This window comes from Bactrocera dorsalis, chromosome 3 (genome assembly GCF_023373825.1).
Source record: "Bactrocera dorsalis isolate Fly_Bdor chromosome 3, ASM2337382v1, whole genome shotgun sequence".
NCBI lineage: Eukaryota > Metazoa > Arthropoda > Insecta > Diptera > Tephritidae > Bactrocera > Bactrocera dorsalis.
This window is the reverse complement of record NC_064305.1, coordinates 60304471-60327290: the sequence shown is the minus strand read 5'-3', so window position 1 is coordinate 60327290 and position 22820 is coordinate 60304471. Positions and strand designations below refer to the sequence as shown.

The following is a 22820-nucleotide window of genomic DNA, read 5'->3' as shown; positions in this document are numbered from 1 at the left end:
ATGAAAACAGCATTTAACTCCAGCTTTAAGAGGGCAATCGTCTTGTTTGCCTTTTTTTTTTTGGTTGTTTTGCTCAGTTAGGTTTCAGCAGACCACTTTTATATAAAAAAGCAGGATTTTTCAAATATACATACCATATGATTTACTGTGTGATTTTACATAGTACATATATTACGGAAAATTTCATTTAACTCAGTAATATTTTTTAAAGAACTCATAAAATGTTTAGGAATATTAAAAATTGTGTGCTTTTCATCCAAGTCTTGATTGTATATAGACGAGTTACTTTTATGACGGGAGTCTGAAACTCCATAACATCTACTAATTGGCTGCATAGCATGATATATGTACATATGCAGACGCAGGATAAAGGCCCCCGTGTCCACGTTTTCAAATAAGGACCACATCTCCTCACTAAGTGGCTGAGTGGGTCGTTGTAACTTAGGGGAGGACACAATAGACCTTGGTCGCTGTGTAATCCTCCTATATTTGTATTTTTCTTATCTTACTTTTATGATCACGGGAGTCGAAAAAAGAAAGTCCAACTGTTCTATCAAATAGTTTTACAGGAACTTCTGTTTGGTTTCCTTGAACTTTGCTCATTTTTCAATGTGCGATATATGCACATGGACTTTTAAAACGATTTCGAACAATAAATGAATTAATTCCCTGCGTTTAGTTGCCTTTAAAATCTATCGGAAAGTTTGGAGAAAGTCAATACTAGGTTTACCCAAAAAAACTGTTCCATAAGTCAATCTATGTAAGTACAGAGAGAGACTAGTAAAAAATTTTAAAATAAATTAAATAACTTATTTTCGAGGTGTCGGTCAACAAATATAAATAAGTTTCGAAGGTTTTAATGTGCTACATTATTAACCAAAGAATAATAGGCGACAACACAAAATAATTGTCAAGCTTTCATAGTTATTGCAAGCTAAACCATCGCCTCTTATTCGCTTTTATCAAAGACACTGACAAAAATCCAGCTTGACATTTGGTGTGTGAGCTAAAATTTCCCATCAAGTTTATTTGTTTTCCCCAGAATTTTTAGTTTGGTTGAATGTATGTTGGATCTGGCTTCAGAATACGTGCATGTAGTTAGTAGTCTACATTTGGGAAATGGTAAAAAACAGTTCAAAATTCCATAACTGTATTTAGAATAATATAAGACAGAATAATACACCTGATGGTGGCTATACATTTTCAGCTCAAATAATTTTGTAAGAATTTTAGTTATTTAGCTGAGTGACTCTAGAATAAGTGAAAACCGTCTGAAATTTTCAGATATGTTAATTGCACGTATACATATATATTTCCTAGAAATTAATTTAGAAATTATATATTTTAATGATTTTTAAAAGCCTTATTTCACTTACGACCTGCTATCTGCAAGAAACGAAACAAAAATTGTTTGAAAAAAGTTTGTTATGAGAGAAGAAAAAAATTATTTGAAAGAAATTCTCTGAGAATATGTTTTAGAACATATTTTGAATTTGGAATATATAAACCAATGCAAAACAAAACATAAAAATATGGAAGCACGGATTAACTCTAAACACAGCTTTGTTCAGCTTTGAACCTGAAACAAAGCGCATACGAATACTCGCCTAATGAAAAATAACTAAAAAACTACCTAAAACATAACTACAATAACTCGAAGATTTATACTTTTAATGAAATTCAGTAAAGAAGAGTTCACACAGCGCAATTTTTGTTTATTTTTCTCTAACAAAATTAAATGCAACTCATACCTGCTCCTTTCAGCAGCGCAAACACACTATCATATCAAGTGAAATTCACAAAAACAAAAGTACACAAACTAACTGTTATGTAATTGATAATTAATAGCGATTAAGCAGCCAATGTCTTTGCGCAAAAAGCATGAAAACTGTTTTCAAAAGCAGCATATGTAAATGTGTGCGTACAAATCGTTGTACTCGCAGGTACCTGTATGCATGTATTGGTACGAGTATATATTATAGTTGTTATAAGTACACTTATGGTAATATGAAAGTAATTTTGACAATACAATTTATTGATTTTTACAACTGCATATGCATGTGTGTGTGTGCAAAATGTTGAAAATATAATTGAACAAATTTAAAAATCAAAATATTTGCATATAAAATAAGTTAGTTATAAGAAAATTTCAATATATGTAAATGTTATAGTAATAAAAGCATTGCCCTACAGGAGAAGAAAAGCGCTATATCTCTCTCTCTCTCTCCCTCTCTCTTGTATATAGTCAATATTTAATTGCTTCAATTTTAAACTTTAGTATTGTAGAGAAAAAAATATATAAAAATCCCGGCTTCTTATCGACTAAGTAGCTATATGGATGTACATATATATTTACAATAATACCGTCTTTTAGCTTTTTCTGATTTTTTATATTTTCTTTAATTTTTTATTTTTACCTTTAGCCCGTTACAACATATTTGTGGAAGTTTTTTTTGACTATTTTAACGGAAGAAAATTGTATCAAAAATTACGAATCATTTTTTACGATCGAAGAACTTAACAAAAAGCTACAACTCAGTTAATATACCATACAGTTAGCTGGAAATAAGTAGGAAACAACACTTCACCGCAGAAATCCGATTTTACTACCAGGTTGCTCAATAAGCTTTGTCGTTTGATAAGAAAAACACAATTTTGTGATTCAAAATACACTTTATTATTCAGTATAACCTCCCTGAACATTATTACACTTGCTGCAACGATCCTCCAATCCGTGGATCTCATCCCTGAAATGAGAATCTGGAAGGTCTACAAGATACACTTCAACAGCCGTTATGACTTCTTCCTTGCCACGCATAAATTGTTTCAGTTCTGGAAAGAAATGGAAGTCACTGGGTGCCAAATATGGTGAATACGATAGATACTCCAAACAGTTCGAACTTTAATTCATGGATTTTAGCCATTGTCAAAATGCACTTGTGACACGGTGCATTGTCCAAAAGGTTGGAATAATATTCAGAATTAATTGTTTTACCAGTCTGCAAGTAATCCAAAAACCAAATTTCTCTCGCATCGCAAAAAACGATAACCTTTTGGCCGATTTCCGGACACGAAGTCATTTCGAAGCCGAAGAACCAGGTTTGCACCACTCTTTAGCCTCTTGTTTAGATTCAGGATCATGGTGATGAACCCAAGTCTCATCCATAGTAACGAATCGACGCACAAAATCCACTTTATCTTTTTTAAAACGCTCCAAATTTTGCTGAGAAAGTCGCATTCGAATGTGTTTTTGTTCCATTGTTAGCGAAAGCGGCAACAATTGTGCATAGAGCTACCTAAAACCCAAAATTACACATAAAATATGGCTCGCACTGTGCACTCCTAAGTCAATCGACGATCTTCCAAAACCATATGCTGTATTTTGGCTATGATTTCTGGTGTTGATTTGGACGTCCTTCATGTGGATAGTCTTATTTTTTGAAGATTATCTTTCAAAAGTTAGCCTGGGCTACGTCTCAGATGATCCATCCGCTGAGTCCATTTCCCAACGAGCCGTTCAAGCATTTCGACTAAGAATTGGCGAATGGCATGCATGATGTTTTCTTTAAGGCTTGAATTGAAGAATGATTGTCAGCATAGACTTTATACTTTACATATGTATCTCCAAAGGAAAATGTCCAACGGTGGACTATCAGACGTTTTCTGTGGCCAACCGTCCGGCCAGAACGTTAAATTATCTGCTCACCGAAGTGTTCTCTCACTAAATCCGTTGGTTGATGGGATGTGTGGGAAGTGGCGTCGATTTGTTGAAACCGAATGTCGCCGAGATCACAAGCTTCAATTTCGGGTATCAAAAAGTTAGTTATCATAGCGCGATAACGGTCGCCATTGACGGTTACGTTCTAACCGGTAACACTTGTGAAGAAATATGGTACGATGATTCCACCGGCTCACATATCACACAAAACCGTTGTTTTTCTGAATAGAATGACAGCACTTGAATCTGTTCAGATTGCTCTTCTTGTTTACATGCCCATTGAGTCAGAAATGGACTTCATCGCTGAACAAAAGTAGGCTCGAAAACGTCGGATCTTCTTGTAACTTTTCATAAGCGACTGCAGTTCTTGCACAAGATCTTGACGTAAAATGTGCCAAGTCGTTCCATATGTCAGTCCGTGTTGCTGCGAATGGCGCTGTATCGACCCTCCACGGTCTTCGTGTACACTTTGACATTGACAGACGACATATCATAACATAAAATTTCTATTTTTATTATTGAAAATTTGAAAAAAAAACAGCTGTCACTGTTGCTTGCTTTTCATTCACAATAGAATAAAAATGGCCATATAAGTTATGCGATTTTCGAGGCTGCAACAGCTCATGGTCCATAAATCTGCCGAAGAGTCTGTCACTAAGTATTCAGATATACATGAAGAGGATCTTTCGAAGTGTTATTCTGATTTGTCTAGATATACTTTACTTCCAAGCGACCTAATCAGTCCAAATTAGCCTTTGGTGTTTGAACTGGTATTTGGATATAGCTTAAGCTGTAATTGAGTTAAGACTATAGGATCATATGAAGAGTAATAGTAGATCGTCTTGTCTGATCATGTTTTTCTGAAGCTCATCATATCGACCTTAGGTACTTGATTTCGTTTATAAAGTAGAGGAGGACTGCACTGTGTATTAATAATTTCCAAAGTGTTTCTTAAATTTTGGTACAGATCTTTCGTCTTTTCGGTAGATGGTAACTATGTGTCGAAATAGGTTTGAGTGAAAACTCCAGAATACTTTCTGCTCAGATGGGTTTTTTAGAGATAAGTTGAGTTGCCACTTAGCGAAAAGCTTTCTCCAACTCACAATAGTTACTACCTATACGTGTTACAAAATATTTTTTTTTCGATGACTGGCAACTCTGTTCCAAAATATGTTTAAACGAAAATTACCGAATAGTTTATACGTATCTTTTTAATTTTACTGATTTTTAATTTTCTAATAAGATATTGCTGAGTTTAATTTTGTCCGTTATGTGGCAACTATACGTCAAAATATTTGATTTTTTTTTTAATTTTTTTCTCTTTCTCCTCTTCTTAAATTCTTATTTTATATCGTGATTATAATAATTAATACAATAACAAAAAAGAAAGCTTAACTCCTATGTGTCTATGTAAGTATTTGGCGCGTCAATATATGTACATATGTATGGCAAACAGTACATAATGTATGACTAATTATATAAACTTACACATGTACCTAGAAAAAAGTATCTAACTAAGTAACTAATTCATTTGAAACTTAACTCTCGACATATTCATAACTGCACATATCCTCGAAGTCAGCATACATGCACATATGTGTACCTATAAATATGCACGTGTGTGTACCTATACATATCTAACTATGTATGAGTGTCACATCAAAGCGAAAGAAAAGCAAAAGCTTACATACAGACAAACTCTCCTTACTTGGAATAATTGCTAAGCAAATTGTATGAAATTTTAACTAAACACACACATACAAACATAATTTGAAAAGAAAAAAACAATTTAACCGTAAATGTATAAGTGTGGACCAAAGCAAATATGTACATACGCCTACATACTCGTATGTGTGTATGTTGTTTGACCAAAAACGTTTCTAACAAAACCATTAAACATACAAATAGTGAAAATGCTGTAAAATAAAATGCCGTTACAGTTATATTATATATATATACACATATACACATAAATAGTTAGGTAAAATAAAATTTTACATTTGTCAACGACACAAACCGAAAACGACAAAACAAAAACAAAAACAAACAAACAACAAATATTTGCATACAACAGTCCAAGAGGAAGAGCTCTCCTTATTTTCTATATAATTAAAAAACAACAACAATAGTGTCACTTCTTTTTTATTGTAAATACGATTAGGCCATTAAGGACACGCCAGCGACTAAACTTGCATGTTCGTATGTGTAATTATGTAAATGTGTGCGTGTGACTAAGAAAACTGTAAAAAGTAAAGATTGTAAAAAAAGCTGGAAAAATAAAGTAAGAATGATTAAAAGTGTTTGGTCTTAAAGTATTTTTGCGAAGTAAAATATTTCAATATATTTTTGTCAGTAGTTTTTTAAGAACGGGGGTCTTCTTCTTTATGTACATATCAAGACTTCGATAGAGAATTTAAGCCAACTCTGCGCTTAGTAACCCTAACCTCAATGTATCTTGTCACGTAGGTATTGAAACAATTGTTGTGATGTACACAGGTAGGACGAGTGGCTGTCTGAAGATGCACCTAGGCCTTTAGGAGGCCCAGAGTGATACCACCGGCACTACTATCACTCTATTGTCTCCCCAATAAACCACCACGTCCTTCTGATTGAGTTCTTCAGTTTATGTAGTTTTATTTTTGCAACTTTTGAACCGTCATCCAAAAATTCTTAACGGATAGTTCGGAACTCTTTTTCTGTACAGAGTCTTACATTCGCTTAAAAGATGTTCTGTTGTCTCCTCTTCTACCTCCTGACGCCTAGAGTGAATCATTTCGATTTTCTTTATTAAAGAAACTTCAACTTGAATGGGGAATGTTTCTTATCATCTGAAAGTACATACTTTGGCATTTATTTTTTTGCTGATTATCTCCTTTAAATGTCGGCCGCAGCTACGTTTCAGGCGGTCCATCCCTTAAGTCCAATTTTCGATGACTCATTCAGGCATTTCGACCGGTAACTGGCGAATTGCACGCATGATGTTTAGCTCCAAGGCCGAAAACGAAGCAAAATTTTCCGCACAGGAAAAAGTCTAACGGTGTGATGTCACAACATTTTGGTGACCAATCGACCAGCGCAAAACGTGAAATTATCTGCTCATATCTGCGATGTATGAGTAACTGCACCATCTTGTTGAAACGTAATGAAGCCGAGATCATGAACTTGAATTTCAGGCAACAAATAGTCGGTTATCATGACGCGATAATGGTCGGCATTGATGGTTACATTCTTATCGGCATCATTTTTGAAAAAAAAAAATGTAGACCGATGATTCCACCATCCCACAAACCACATCAAACCGTTCTTTTCTGGATGAAATGGTAGCTCTTGAATCTCTTCAGGTTGGTCTTCGTTCCAAATGCGGCAATATTGCTTGTTTACATACCAATTGCGCCAGATACGAGTATGAGCCTCATCGCTGAACAAAATTTGGCTGGAAAACATCGTATCTTCTTGGAAGAAGAGCCCATGAAGCGACGTCGCGTGGAAGGTCAGGCGGCTTCAGTTCTTTAGCAAGTTTTGTACGCTTTCAAATTAAGATCTCGACGTAAAATGCGCGAAGTCGTTTCGTACGTGAGTCTGAGTTGCTGCGAACGGGCCCGAATCGACTCTCCACGGTATTCGTGCACACTCTCAGCATTTTACTGCGTGCTGACCGTGGACTAATCGGTCGAATATTATTCAATAATGAATGCTGGGTATCAATGTTGGTGATGGTGTTGAGAATGGTCCGTAGTAGTAGGCCGGTTATGTTGACTATAATGTAAGCGAAACATATTCTTTACAGAACTTGAATTTTTGTAGTAAAGTTGAACGATTTTTAAAAGTTGTTTAGGCGTAAGTCTTTCCATAATAAAATGCCAAAAATAACATGACAGCTTGACACGACTCACTCGTGTTCTGTCAAAAAAAGCCTTTAAAAAGCGGTCATTACAACACGACACGACAAATGAACAGCTTCTTTCGAGAAAGGGATGTGGAAACGTTTTATTATTATTATCGACTTATTATCTTTTTACTATCGACTTGCTTGAGAGCAGAAGCTTTTCTACTAAGCAAAATTGCTTATGAGGTCACAATAGTCTGTATATTTTCTTTAAAAAAAAATTTTTAAATGTACAATAAAATAGTCAGGAAGAGCTAAGTTCGGTTACAACCGAACATTTTATACTCTTGCAACTTGCAATAATCAAAGCCAGGGAAATAGTTTAAGGTGTAAGACCAATCATATAGAGTGAAATCAGCCGGTTTTTCGAAAATCCTGATTTTAGTTATAAAGTGGCTAGACCAACTTTTCGCTTAAATTTATCTATTTTAGGCACAAAGATACACTGTTTGAGTAAAACACGTTCTTTTATTTTCATTGAGATAACTCACATATTGGCCGATATATGCGGTACAAAATCACCCGGAAGTTCGAAATCTTTATATTAGGTATATGCGTGCTAAGGAAAGTATTGGTCCGATTCAACCCATTTTTAACATACAGACATCCCATTATAAAAGAAAGATTATCCCTTAATTTCACATTTTCGATCAAAAGTCAACTATAGTTACCATGGTCTAAATATTTGGTAGCTAGGGGGTTGAACAGTTTTTATTGGATTTCAACAATGTTTGGTCATAAAGTGGCACACACTAAAGAGATCATTCGTGAATTGTGTTCCGATTTTGAGCTTCTGGGTCCGCATTTTGTGTCGGGAAAGTGTTCAGATTCTGCGCTTCTGGGTCCGAATTTTGTGTCGGATACGTTGCATCTTGATGCACCACGGCATTCATTTGTTCTTTCTCGGGTTCGTCGCAGCAACCGCACTGTAAAGTTTGAATAAAAAATATGGTTTTTAATGATTTTGTGGAAAATTTTAAACATAGTCTACTTATATAAATAAAATCACGTATTGTCATAAAGAAATAAATAATAGATATAGAGAAGAGTTTCGAAATGTTTTGAAATTTATATTATATCAAGGTTAATTATAAATTTACAATTTTAATAGAAAATATTTCACCATAAAAACTATCTACAAGTATATTTCACAATGTTTACTCATAGTAGATCCCAAGAGTACATATGTATCTACATATGTTTCTTATTCGGAATTGTGTATTTCTTGACTAGCAGTATTTATAGTCATCAAGCTACTTGGCTGTCTCCGGATCGGAAAGCCACTAACCAAATGGATCATGTTGTGATAGACAGAAGATACGTCTCCGGAATTTTAGACGTGCGTACGCTCCGAGGTCCAAACGTTGACTCAGACCACTATCCTGTTGCAGCCAAAATTCGCACCCGGCTCTGTGCAGCAAAAAACACACGTCAAAAAATACAAGGAAGGTTCGTGCAACTCAGTATACAGGAAATGTGGGATGCTATTTCAAGCTTCTTACGTACAAAGGAAAAGGGTAACAAAGGAAACCATTGGTTTTCAGAAACCTGGTATGATTGAGGAGTGCAAAGAGCGGAGAGAAAACAGACTGCATTCGCAACGTTACAATCGACAACCTTTGCGGAATAACATAGATACCGAGAGTTGAAGAAACGCATTTGCAGACACATAAATGAGAGAGGCTGGCCGAAGGGTAATGCTTGTAAATTCTACAAAAATAAATACGGCGACTAACAGAAGGTTTCAAGACCGTAGCATACTCTTGTAGAACCCCCAAAGATGATATAGTAGCAGATGCCCAGAGCATACTAAAATTATGGAGAGAACACTTCTACAGCCTGAATGAATTACAGTGAATGCATAACGCCAGGAGAAGTCGAACCCGAGTTCCAAATCGATGACGATGGAGCGGGCATTTCATTTCCCGACCATGAAGAATTTCGAATAGCAACTAAACGTTTGAAGAACAACAAAGCGACGGAGGCCGATGGATTGCCAGCCGAGCTATTCAAATACGACGGCCGAAGAACTGATAAGGAAGCGTGCATCAGCTTCTTTCGTAGAAATGGTCATAAGAAAGCATACCTAACGGACCTTGCCGCACTTAGTTTCTCGAATTGGCGCAAATTGCTAAAAGACGAAAAACGATTGGCACGCTGCTTATTACAACTGGGCTATAAAATGGTAATATGTATAATGTGTATAATTTACAATATGTATAAATAATATTATATTAATGTTCAGTGAGTGTCACTCAAATCGTACACGATCACACAGAAAGTGATAAAAATGCTGCAGGTTTGTTCATTCTGCGAATTTTCTGCAAAACTGTTTGCTCTTTTATGACGATGTATTACCAATCGAGATCCTTTGGTAGGTGTTTGTCTTATTTTTACAAAATTTAAATGCTGAAAACACATTGAAAGATTCAAAACTATTACTGTAATAACTAAAAGGCAATATCCGTACCAACATTCAATTCTAAACAACTCGTGGGGTTCCCCGAAATCGTTTTCAAATTTGTAATCAGCTGTACGATTTAAGTTACGCCACATTTTTACAAAGCATTCTACAGTGTTGCCAAAATAAAACAAAACACAAAAGAAATTCCATCTTTTTTGCACATTTTATTATACATATTTTTCCCAAAATATTGGTTTTAACCATGATTATGTGTAGAAAACTACTTGGGTTTGAAAATAAATAAACAAATTGTAAGTCCGCCGTTTGTATAGAAGATTTTGAAGAGTTGTGTGTCCACAGAAGAATGCCGAAATCTTTAGTATATATGATGTGCTGGAACTGAATCGTTTTACAAATTCCCTTTAGAACGAGAATTGGCGTGTATAAAATTAATTTCAGATTATTTTATGTGCAATATTAGGTATTTTTTAGGGCTACTTGGGTGAACTGTATTTATATGATATATGTATGTATACTATAGGGGCCATTCATGTTCAAAGGTTTACCAATACATATTCACGACTTCTAAAAACAAATTCTGTGCATTATAAATACATATAATCATCTCTCTTTGTTATTTCAAAAATTTAACTTTTTTTTGGATTTTTAATGTACACAACATATGAATGATCAACACTTATTCTTATAGGAAAATTTAACGATACAAAATAGGTTTACAATTTTTCCACCAATACAAAGTTTCTTAAAGTCCAACAAAAAAAAAATTATAAAAAAGTGGTTCACAAAATTTGCTTTTTTTATTCAGGATAGGCTTCTACGGAATACAATTTTAGTTAAAATTTTTTTTTATGTGTAATGAAAACCATATCAGTTTTAATTGGTTTAGAGATTTAAAAAAACTTTGAACTCTCACTCTTGGTAGCGATTGACTTGGAAAACATTTCATATATTTGCCATCACCTAGATGTAGAAGGCTTACTTGGGAGAAACGTCGTATATCTGTATGGCAACTCTCAAGCTGCAACAAATTCCAAAAAACTCAAACTTAGAATAGCGACAAAGTGCTTTTATTATAAGCGGTCATAAAGCTGTTGAGGCTGAACGTTAGGGTACGACCTGTGAACCTATATTGATATTATTACAAAGTCAATGCTACTGAACATGTGTTATTATTCTAACGAAAAGACCCTAAAAGACTTTCTGTAAGAAAGATTAACACAGAATTAAATATATATCTAAGTCTGAGAACCCAAACTCTTGGCATGTTTTTTATATACTCGTATTGTATAAAGAGCGACACATAAATAAAATCACGTCCATTTTTTCAAAGTAAAAGTTTCTTAGTTAGGAACTAAGCTTAAGAAAAAGGTATTTCATTTAAAAAAAAATTAGAGTCGCTAAGAGTCGATAGATAGAATGACTTAAGCTTTCAACGTAATGAAAACAAACAATAAAATTAATAAATTTTAACATCCAGTGCTGCCACACGCATTGCAATGAATTTTTTATGATACCATTAATAAAAAATGTTTTGGGAAAAATGTGAATGATGCTTTAAGCAATTCATCTTAACCAAAAAAAGCATTAAACTGTGGTTGAATTCGAAGAAGTTGAACTTGAAAGTTTACAGCCAAAAAAAATGTTCAACAAATGTGTGAAAATTCCATATGAAGAAAGTGTGATTCGCTATATTTTGAAATTTTTTATAAAAAAATTTCAAAGGAAAAAAAAATGTCCCACACGACACCACCAGTGAATCATGTCGGATGAGTTTTCATGGTAAACTAAGAAAAATAAAATAAAAATCATTTTTGGCCCCGCATTACTGTTATACTATACGATGCATCAAAGGTATCAGTTATTTCGAGTAGCATATAGCACAAATCTCTTGGTTCGCTTTTTTCGCTTATGTTCTGGCAGCCCCAATTTCCACCAATGCAAATTCGATTTATGTACTTTTTCTTTTCAGGATGGGAATAATGTTAAAATTTTTTTAGCGCGATGGAAAAACCAAAAAATGGGGTTCGAGATTATTAAATGGTATGTACATATTTTCAATTATCGTAGTTTATATATGTATACATATAACAGCACATATAAATGTTGGAGCTGAAATTGAAGATACGATTTGATTAGAAAATACAAACTTATACGCTAAACACATTTTATATACTAGTAATGACTATCCAATATTAAAAAACTTTAAGTAAGCATAGTATATTTGTACCAAAAGAGTGGAAGGAATAAGAAGACGTGTTTATTTGCTAAATTGTGTCATCAATAGTGTTGGGAAGGTAGATATAGTAGTATTAACAAAAAAAGGACGTAAGATAATTCATTTTGTTCAAACTATAAAAAATAGTCATAGATAATAGATAGTTTTTAAACCATAAAAATTAAGTTTTTTTGTATAATATATTAATATAAATAATATAAAATAAAGTTACAAATAGTTTATTAAAAATTTCGGCGACGTTCTAAGTGATGTCGCAAAAGGTTGGTCCATTTCATGCATTAATTTAATTCCTTTCATGTGTTTTAATTTTTTTATTTTGTATTTTCTTAATTTTACAATTAAAAAAAAAAACAACTAACCAAAATTGTTGTTTGTTTTATACTAACCATTATTACTTAAATGTATTAAAACTTTTCAAAGGCGTGGAAAATGAATATAACTTTTGGTGGTCACTTATAGATCAGAAAGGAAGATATTCCGCATGAGGAACAAATTACGTTTAAGTCAAGGGTCAATCCCCGATAGTAATTTGAACGCCTTCATAGTAGGTGTTACTGCAAAAAATAATTCAGTGTCTTCTGAAATAGGTAGCAGACGGACGCAAATGACGGGGGCATTCAATTAGGCTCTGTGGATTTTGTTACACAGAAAGAGGAATTTCATATTTCGTTTAGGGAAACAAAAAACCCCAACATATTTCTGTGATGGATCCTTGAGTCATCGAAAATGCCAAAAACAACTTGACAATGCGATAAACCAAATTTCATTATTAATGAAATTAATTGCAGAAAAAGAACAGGAGATAATAGACTTGAAAGCCCAAAGCCAGTTGTATTAAATCTGCTCACCTTTTTTAGACACGATAATATTCCAACAAGCAGGAGTATAATACTAATTATGGCACCCAAAACTGGGTATTGTTTAACAAACCGCGCAAAGCCTCTGCCACTGGAACGCCCCGTACTTAAGATACTAGAAATTTAAGGAAATTAGTAAGTACAATATAATTACTTTATTCAAGTATATAATTACTCACCCATTTAGTGGTACATCCGTCTTCAAATATTGGTTATTGCCCGGCAGCAGTTTCACAGCACTTTTCAAGTTCATTTCCTATTTCAAAGTGATCTTTTCGCCCGGTAATAAGTGATGAACAATTTTTCTATATATCTGTGCTTCCAGTGTTTGCTATTTTTAAATCACTTATCGCACTCTTTGATTCGAGAGACACAGCTGTCAGAACTCACATTTTTTTTATAATATTTGCCAATGATGTCACTGCTGAAAAATATCAGATCGGGCATTTTATAAATAACTTTTGGGTTTTTTGCAATTTCCCCACTACCACTGAGGTGTGCAAAAAGCGCGTTATCGATATTATTTTTGGGTGCCCGCTTCCTCACTATACAACATAAAATATATACATATATAAGTACAAAATAAATAAAATAAGTCGTAGGTAACAAAGGATTGTCGAAAAAGTCTTTTCGTGTTTCGAATCACACTTCAACTTATTGGTCGACCACTTTTTGCCATTTTTCCGCTAAAGACTTTATTCCATCAGTATAAATCGAAATTTCCAGAACGGAAGCGAGCGAGCGAACCATTGTTGTGCTACACGAACTAATACAGCATCGTGTCCGTAAGCGTCAAACATTTTTTTACGAAAATTTCAAAATATAGCGAATTTCTTCATTATTTTCATTAATTTCTGAACAGCTCTAACTTTTCCGAACTCATTTTTTTGGTTAAATGAAGCTTAAGATCTCACCTTTCCACAACTACTTGTGTATGGTATGACACAATGTGATTGGTGGCACTGGAGATATAAGAACGCCACGACATCTATTGACAAAATACGAAAAGACTTTTTCGACTACCCTATATACTATATATAAACATGAGAAACCAAAACAATTCATAAAAAATATCACAAATATATACTAAATTGCTATAACTTAAAATAATATTTATATATATATTCACTACAATAAAGTTTGCCAGAAGCCAGCTTTAAACAACAAAACACAATTAAAGAGAAGAAACAAGAAGCCGAAGATAAATTTGGATTTTAAATTAACTCGAAAATGTTATATCCATGCTTCAATTTTGAAGCTATTTAAAAAAAATCCTTCATATGCGAAACACATAAGGGGGGTTGCACGCATTGCAGAATCTAGTGATATATGAACAGCTGATTCGGTCAATTTATTGTGAATGACTATTGTGCAAAGCTATTGTGAATGACTATTATAATAAAAAAAATAACGAAATATTAACGACTTTATTATTAAAATGCCACACACTTCTGAGAAACAAAAACTTGTTAATTTTATAATTTAAGAAGTCGCTTCTAATACAAGTAAACAGGAATTAAAAAAACAAAGAACAAATGGTTTTTTCGGCAAAATCAATTTATTTTATTCAAAATAGTCTCCTTCTGTTTCAAGACAGCTTTTGCACTGCCCAAAGCATGTAAAACGAGTGTTTTTAGCTCGTTGGGCGGTATAGCCGCCAGTATGACGGAGCAAGTCTTTTGAATGGCCTCTACGTCTGTGTAACGCTTTCCTTTCATGGGAAATTGCATTTTTCCGAAAAGGATGAAGTCGCACAGTGCCATATGGGGAGTGGTTAATGGTTAAAATGTGATTTTTGGTTAAATAATCAATCACAAGCGTCGATCGATGAGAAGGCGCATTACCGTGCAACAAACGCCAACTTTCATCTTCGCGATATTCGGGCCGAACACGTCGAATACGGCGCACCAAACGCTTCAAGACTCCATGGTAGAAAACCGCATTAACGATTTAGCCGGGTGGAAAAAAATTCTTTGTGGACAATGCCCTTGGAATCATAAAAACAAACCAGCATTGTCTTCACTTTTGACTTCTATATGTGCAATTTTTTTTTGTTTCGGCTCGTCCGGTGCCTTCCATTCATCACTCTGCCGTTTCGTTTCGGGATCATATTTGAAAACATCACGTTTCGTCACCAGTCACACTATTGTAAAGGATATTTTTGTAACTTCACTTCCAATCAATGAAGTGTCATGAAATTCTGGACAATCGTTACAGACAGCAGATTCTAACGCATCTGTCGACATGGCGCCATCAGGGGGCGCTAGATTCAAAAAATCCTGTTTATTTTGAAATGCACCTTATATACAACTACAACTGGATGGGAGGATGGAGTCATGTGTAGAAAATCACGAAAGTTTTCTGATCGCCATCCAAGAAATGCGATGGACGGAACAAGGACTGAGACGAGTAGGTCCTTATGGCATTTACTACAGTGACCATATAAAGGAGCTCAAGTTTGGTGTGGGATTTGTGGGACAGAGTCTCCGTCGCCGAGTAATATCATTCGCTCCAGTGGATGGACGTCTAGCCACAATCCCAATCAAAGCGAGGTTCTTCAACATATTGCTAATTTTCGCCCACGCCCCTACTGAAGAGTAGAACGATGTGACCAAAGATGCCTTCTATGAGCGTTTGTAGCGAATCTATGGGAGCTGTCTCCGCCACGATATCAAAATTGTACTTGGCGACTTTAACTCCAGGGTGGGCAAAGAAGATATCTTTGGTGCAACAATCGGTAAATTCAGCCTCCACGAGGAAACATCCCCAAATGGGTTGAGGCTGATCGACTTCGCTGAGGGCTAAATTATGGTTATCTCTGGTACCAGATTCCAGCACAACCATACCGGAAGCGACCGAATTACTCAGTACTTAAGACGCGAATTTAACTTCCATTTTCTTCTTCCTCTTTGTATTTGCTGTCAGACCCCTACCTGTTTCCGCGGCCTAATCAAAATAAAGAGTTAGAGTTATATCCTCCACAAAAAATGGAAGCAGCTCCATAATTCCATCATCAGTTTTCCCTTCAATAATTGGTAAAATCCGCCTCGATGCACTGTGTGCATTTGAGACAGCTTCTTCAACAAGGGGACAATAAAATTGTTTCTTCTAAATAAGAATTTGGGACGTCAAATGTAGACTCAACTTTAAGATTTATATCGAACGCATTCGCTTTTCAAGGGGCTTTTTGTTGAAAAATGTCGCTCGCAATCAAAAATATTTTTAGTTGTTTCGTCAGCTTCAAGAATGTATTTAAAAGAAAAATCTATAAACATACTTACATATATAAAAGAAAGTTGATGTTAGTTACACCATTTATAACTCAAGAACGGCTAAACCGATTTGGCTGAAAATTGGTGGAGAGGCAGCTTAGAACCAGGGTAAAGACATTGTATAGTTTTTATCTCTTTATGTCAAAATTTAATACAACTCATAAATACAAAAATTATATTTACATTTATTGTATATGGCTCTATGGCTCAGTAATCAGTCGTTGAGTATGTACTATACCACGAGCATCCCAAAAGACTGATGTTATAACCTTTCCCGCCGCCTTTTTCGTTTTTCCACGCCTGAGAACCGGTTCATCAGGTTCATCATGTGCAGTGCACTACAATGACTGTCGATTGGGCTCCAGTGGGAAATGATGGAGCTATGTTTCTATCACTGACGAAAAATTTCGTCTTTATTCCGATTAGAGAGCACTTACACACTTCTCGGAATCAGTTATTCGTTGTTTTTGTTGGATTATGAACTTGCGATGCACCTACTTTGCTCATTTCGCCTGTTTCCAGGTTAGCAAATATCTTTTCAACGGTGGATTTCCCTGAACCCAAATTCTACAGTATTTTCCCCAAAAAGCCAAATGCTTTATTAACACACGAAATGCTTTATGATCCATTTTTTTGTAAACTAACACAAGTTGCTTCACAAAATATTATATCTCATTAACTAATAGTTATAATCCAACTAATAGAAATCATATATGTAGATGGTAGTAGTATTATCTATGTATCAGCCACAGTGAAGCGTGGACGGGTGCTCTAGTAATATACTCGTATAAAAACATAAAATTTCGAAATATCGAAAAGTAACGATCATTCTGTTACACTTTTTCTGTTTCTTAAAAAAAATTTTAACACCGGGGTTTTTTTAAGTATTTGGACCCTTATTGCACTACTTATAGTCTTTATATTACTTATCGTTCGAGATCCGTTCCCTCGTTTGGAAACTTAAAAATCACTATATTGCATTTATCACTTACCATTTTACACTGATTATTTTTTCTTCGAAGAAACGACCCCCGCTACGAATTCCTCCATTCTAATATAATTTTCGCGGGATTTCAATCCGGTCGTATCTTTTCTTCCAGTTGCGAAACGTCAAAACCTACCACATCGAGTCAACTGTCAAAATCGGGTAGATGAGCGGGTCTCTCATTTCTAATAACAGGATGGTTGCGCATCTCTTTATCTCTGCTAATCAGTGTTTGAGAAAAAAATGAGTGCCAATAAAAGAGTTTTGTATCATTTTATGGGTGTCACTTTGATTTTATATTGCTATTGCGATCTCAACTAATAATATCGACGTTCAAACGAAGACCTTTTGTCGTTATTAGCGGCAAGTTGATGTCACTCAGTGCGTTCAAACGGATCCAAAAACTCGACATTTTCGCAAAAGTTGGTGTAGCTCGGCTGCCATAATTTTTTCTTAAATAAATTAATTACAATTCTGGTTTTAAATTATAGCATGTTCGAATTAAATGCTTTGCGGTTAACAGAAATAAATAGAAGAGCATCTTAATGAAAAATAAATAAATATAAAAAAGTAAAAGTAACTTCATTTTTATTAAAATTAATTTTTATATATTATTGTATTACATTTAATATTACTAAATGTTATTAAATATTTTAATTAAATATTTTTGAATATTGCAACACAAAAGCTTTCAAATAACAATAAATAAAATTCAAAATGTAATCAAATTAAATTATTCCATAAGCAGCTGAAACTTCTGATTATTTCTAAAAACGACTAGACTTATATTATTACATGTTTTTGACATTTGTATTTAAAAATATTAGCAAATCAGCCTTTTCATCGTTTAAACGCGCCCGCCTTTCACTTATTATCATTCCAGCCGTAGATAATGACCTTTCACAAGGCACTGATCCTAAATTTTCACGCGCAATTGGTGACAGATACGGGATTTCAATGCTATTTGTTTACCACCATTGCAACGAATGGCCGATGACTTCATCTTCCAAATACCTCTGAACTTCTATAATCCCTCTCGAAGTGCTATTACTTTTAGGTCTTTTTGTGGCAATACTTGTATTTAATTTACTCCATTGATACAGAAGGCGCAGCGGCTGTAAGTTGCTCATTTTGCTGATTTTGGATTTCTCGACTTACCTCGGAAGTAAGACGGTTTCTCAGAATAACTGCTACTGTAGACCCAGAAAAGACAAATATTTTAAATTTCGGATCCAAAAATGTAGCCATTGTCAGTGTATTGTTGATCTTTTTGAAGTCTGCGATTCAGTCTTTGGACAAAATTACTCGTACCATAAGATACTGCACATATCAAATTTTGCATTGAGCAAATTAGCTGTGATGGCAATAAAGCTAACGATGCTACACGATGTCCAATAATCTATTGTTATGCAGAACTCGGAGTCTTCACTTATTTTTATACCCTGAACAGGGTATATTAAGTTTGCCATGAAGTTCGTAACACCCAGGAGGAAGCGTCGGAAACCCTATAAAGTATATATTTAAAATATCATTATATTGAGCTGAGTCGATTTAGCCATGCCCGTCTATCTGTCTGTATATATACGAACTATTCACTCAGTTTTTAAGATATCGTTTTGAAATTTTGCAAACGGCATTTTCCCTTCAAGAAGCTGCTCATTTGTCGGAACTGCATACAAACTGAATGATCGGAATCAAGTTTTTGTATGGAAACCTTTCTCATTTGACAAGATATATTCACGAAATTTGGTACAGATTATTTTCTAAGGCAACAATGTAATTTCCGAAGAAATTGTTCACATCGGATTACTATAGCATATAACTTCCATACAAACTAAACAATCGGAGTCAAATGATTGCATTGGAGGCTTTCAGTTAACGAGATATATTCTGCAACTTCGTCTTGGTTTATTCTCTAAAATAGTTGAAGAAATTTTGCAGGTCGGATAACAACGCAATACAAAACGTCTAAAAGAACCATTTCCTAATTAAATAACCTTAATGTTTCTAGCAAACAACCTGGCTAAAAACAACTAGTAAAATATTTTCCTTTGTATGAAAACCACTGGCCGGTTGCGTCTTTAGATTTACTTAAACACATAGTTAATAAGAGGAATGCACCTGTGAAGAGTATATTAGCTTCGGTGTAGCCGAAGCTAACGTTTCTTCTTGTTTGTATTCGCCCTCTCAAAATCCGCCGTTATTGTTGTTTGCCTTAAACAAGTTGTAGCTAAAAATTAAAGCGATTATTGGTAATTTTTAAACTTATAACGGCCTCCAACTTACTTTCAACTCTTCCCTCTGCCACCGTTACAATTTGTCTCGAAATGCCGGGGTCATTATCAATATCTATTGGACCTTCCATGTTAGAATGGGATTTGACTTACGATCCCTTTATAAATCCAATCAGCAGTAGCTGTAGTATGCATTGCTTGTTTCTATTAGTGGAGCAACAGTTAATTGCTTTATATTAAAAATATTATTATTAAATATTAAAAAATGTTAAAATATTACATATGTATATACGTTGGAGCTGGTACTACAGGTACTTGTCGAATAAATTACGAACGAAAAAAAAAATTTCCAGAGTTCTAACTTTAATCATTAATAAAAACATAAATATTTGGCGTATTTTAGAAAAAATAAATTTTTTATATGCTATATACATTAAACTTAAATTATTATATTTTTTTATTGAATCATATTCAATATTTCGTTCGTAATTGTTTGGACAAGTACTCTAGTTCCACTGCAGGATGCCTATTTTGGGCATGTTTCTTTAAATTTGTTCAAAATTTTTGGTTTGGAAATATTACATCTAACACTTCAAGCGTCTGCCACACTTCACTTCTTTTCCTTGATACATTTCCTGCCTTTATTAAAAATTATAAGAAGATTTCACTCGAAAGTTCAAAGCGCTATGAAAAAGAATAGCATAACGCATATACAATATATGAAGAGAGCTGCTAATTTTCTGTTATTTGCTATTGTGTTGGCACACGAAATCGAACCGCTATCGCAAACAGAGAACTTAATCGTGTGAAAAGTCGCGATGAGTGCCCAGCTTCGCATCTTGATACATTTTTAATTTTTTTTTTTTTCCCATGGGAACAAATGGTAAAATGAGAATTTTTCATAGTTTTGTGGTTTTTGTTCAGCTGCTGCCACTGTTGTGCCATTTCTTTCCGAATTCAGAAGAACATGGTTTTATATTTTATCTGGCCAAAAGTAAAAAAAAGTACTTTGTGGGCAGCGACGCTTGTGCGGAAAGAAAGTTTGATACACGTATGTTGTTGCTGTTTTTGCTTCATTCATATTTTTAAAAATTTTGTAGCCACATTCACGCATGTTTCATTGTTTGTCTATAGTCATATTTATGTTTGTAGGATTGTGATAGCACAATAGATTCCCTGGTGCACATACATATACATTTGATGTTTTGTGCTTTGTGTTTTAAGCTGCTTAGCTCTCATTTTTTATACAGGCGTATGAATATTTGTAAGTAAGTATATACAAATGTCAATTCTCAATAGCAAAGAGGAAAAATAGCAACTTAAGTTAATTTGGCGCGCTGTGGCAATATTGCTAAAACTCAGCTGTTTTTCATTTGCAACGAATAAAAATGCCGAAAATGAGTGAGAAGCCAAGACCTTTAAAGTTATTAGAATTAGCAGCATCAAATTACTTAAGGCTTATTGAATTCTTTTGCGAAGACAATGGTATGTATTCTAATTAATTTGTTTTTATTTTAAACGACAAAATTTTTTGTTTTGCAGAAGAGGGTAAAAATAAAGAAGATGAAACATTTGAGGACTTGATGCATGTATTGACTTTAGGTGAAGAATGCAGGTACATGGTACCATTGATATTTGAAAATAGTGTACGAAGTGCAGGGTCTTTGTAAATGAAATCTAATGGGGAACTGAAAGCGAATTCAAGAAGATCACACGTGTCACTTGGACATCTTTCGATGTTATTTTGGGTCTGATAAAGGAAGACGATCTTTTCAACCAAACTCGATCTAACAATTTCCAACTAAAACCCAACTAGCAATTGTGTTGTATCGCTTAGGTTCTAGTGGTCAAGAAGGCACTCTGTCAAAAGTTGCAGGCCGTGTGTTTGGAATCAGTAATGGTGGTATCGTTCAGATCAGAATTCGTCAGTTTTCCGCAATGTACATTAACGTGTTTTTTTATTTTAGAATTTAACCGAACACATCTTCAATACGCTATTGAAATGTAAGGACCAGTATTTACATGTCCTTTGGCCAAATACCGAAGAACGCAAAAAGTTCGTTTCTGAAACTTGGAGTGAGTTACCTAACTACATAGAATACGTGGATGGAATTTTTTTAACAAAGTATTCAGCCGATGTAGAATTCGAATTGGAATGCCGAACGAAAGATTTGGTAGTTTAAATAGCTTAAGGCTCCAAATAAAAATGCAAGTGGCATGCGACATTACTGCGCTGATTACTTTGATTGCCAATCTGATGAATCGGAGCACGACATTGATCTTTATCGAGTCTTTATCGAGTGCTCGTTCCAATGAAAGGGAGTTAAGACGACGAGCAATCTTTGAACTATTGATGAATGCAAACAATCAATAAATATGGTAATTTAAAAAAACTGTTGTTTTATTTATTTTTTAAAATTCAATTTCTTTACATCTTTATATATATAAATCTTCTGACCGTGTGTTTGCATTTGAACTGCTCCTAAACGGATGGACCGATTTTGATGAAATTTTGTGTGTATGTTCAAGAAGATTCGAGAATGGTTTAGATTTACAATTTGGTCTACTGGAAAATGTTTTTTAAATTATTTTTTCATTTTTAATCAATTGTTAATTTTGGAATGTTTGACCGATAGATGGCGCTACCATCGCAGTATCCAATATTCAAACCTTAAATTGGCGTAAACGTGCATTAAACAAAACGATGCCAAAGTGAAAGGCGACATCTGTGGATCAAGTTTTTATATTGTGGACAGAGTTCGTTCTTAAGTAATAAATTGGGTGATTCAATACATCTATGGGTAGCTATAACATTTTTTTCATACCTGCTAACTATTGGAGGGGGTATCTTGACAGGCAATTTAAAATTGCAAAAGGTCTGGCATAAAAAAATAGCGGCATAACTGAAGTGTTGATAAAAAATTTGAGATATACAGAAATCTTTTCGAAGCATTGCACAGAGCAATACAATATTTAAACGGGAACGATGAATACATATATGCGTACAATTTCAAACTGATCCTTCCTGAAAAATAATAAAATTGCTAAATATTGGGAATGGTAGAATGGTCAAACACACAATGCAATGAATTAAAACTGGCTCATTTATCATTCGATGAATAATATACCACGGGCATCCCAAAAGACTGATGCCATAACCTTGCCAGCCGATTTTTTTGCGTTTCCACGCTTGAGAACCGTTTCTTA

The 22820-nt window shown here is 34.4% G+C and overlaps 1 protein-coding gene and 1 long non-coding RNA gene across 3 annotated transcripts in view; one reads left to right on the top strand and one right to left on the bottom strand.

Moving 5' to 3' along the window:
- The window catches only part of LOC125777302 (uncharacterized), a 154523-nt gene that overhangs the window by 615 nt on the left and 131088 nt on the right, over nt 1-22820 (top strand). The window lies entirely within an intron of this gene.
- Nucleotides 8053-13513, bottom strand: LOC125777296 (uncharacterized). 2 transcript variants are annotated; one of them, XR_007422237.1, is made up of 4 exons: nt 13302-13513; nt 13114-13237; nt 8276-8530; nt 8053-8163 (listed from the first exon to the last, which is right to left on the bottom strand). XR_007422237.1 is itself a non-coding variant. In XM_049451736.1 (3 exons), the coding sequence occupies exons 1-3, from the start codon at nt 13373-13375 to the stop codon at nt 8366-8368; spliced, it is 363 nt and encodes a 120-aa protein (XP_049307693.1). In that variant the 5' UTR covers nt 13376-13513; the 3' UTR covers nt 8269-8365. The 2 variants fall into 2 exon arrangements, 1 of the variants encoding a protein (XP_049307693.1); XM_049451736.1 differs by lacking the exon at nt 8053-8163 and having other exon boundaries at nt 8269-8530.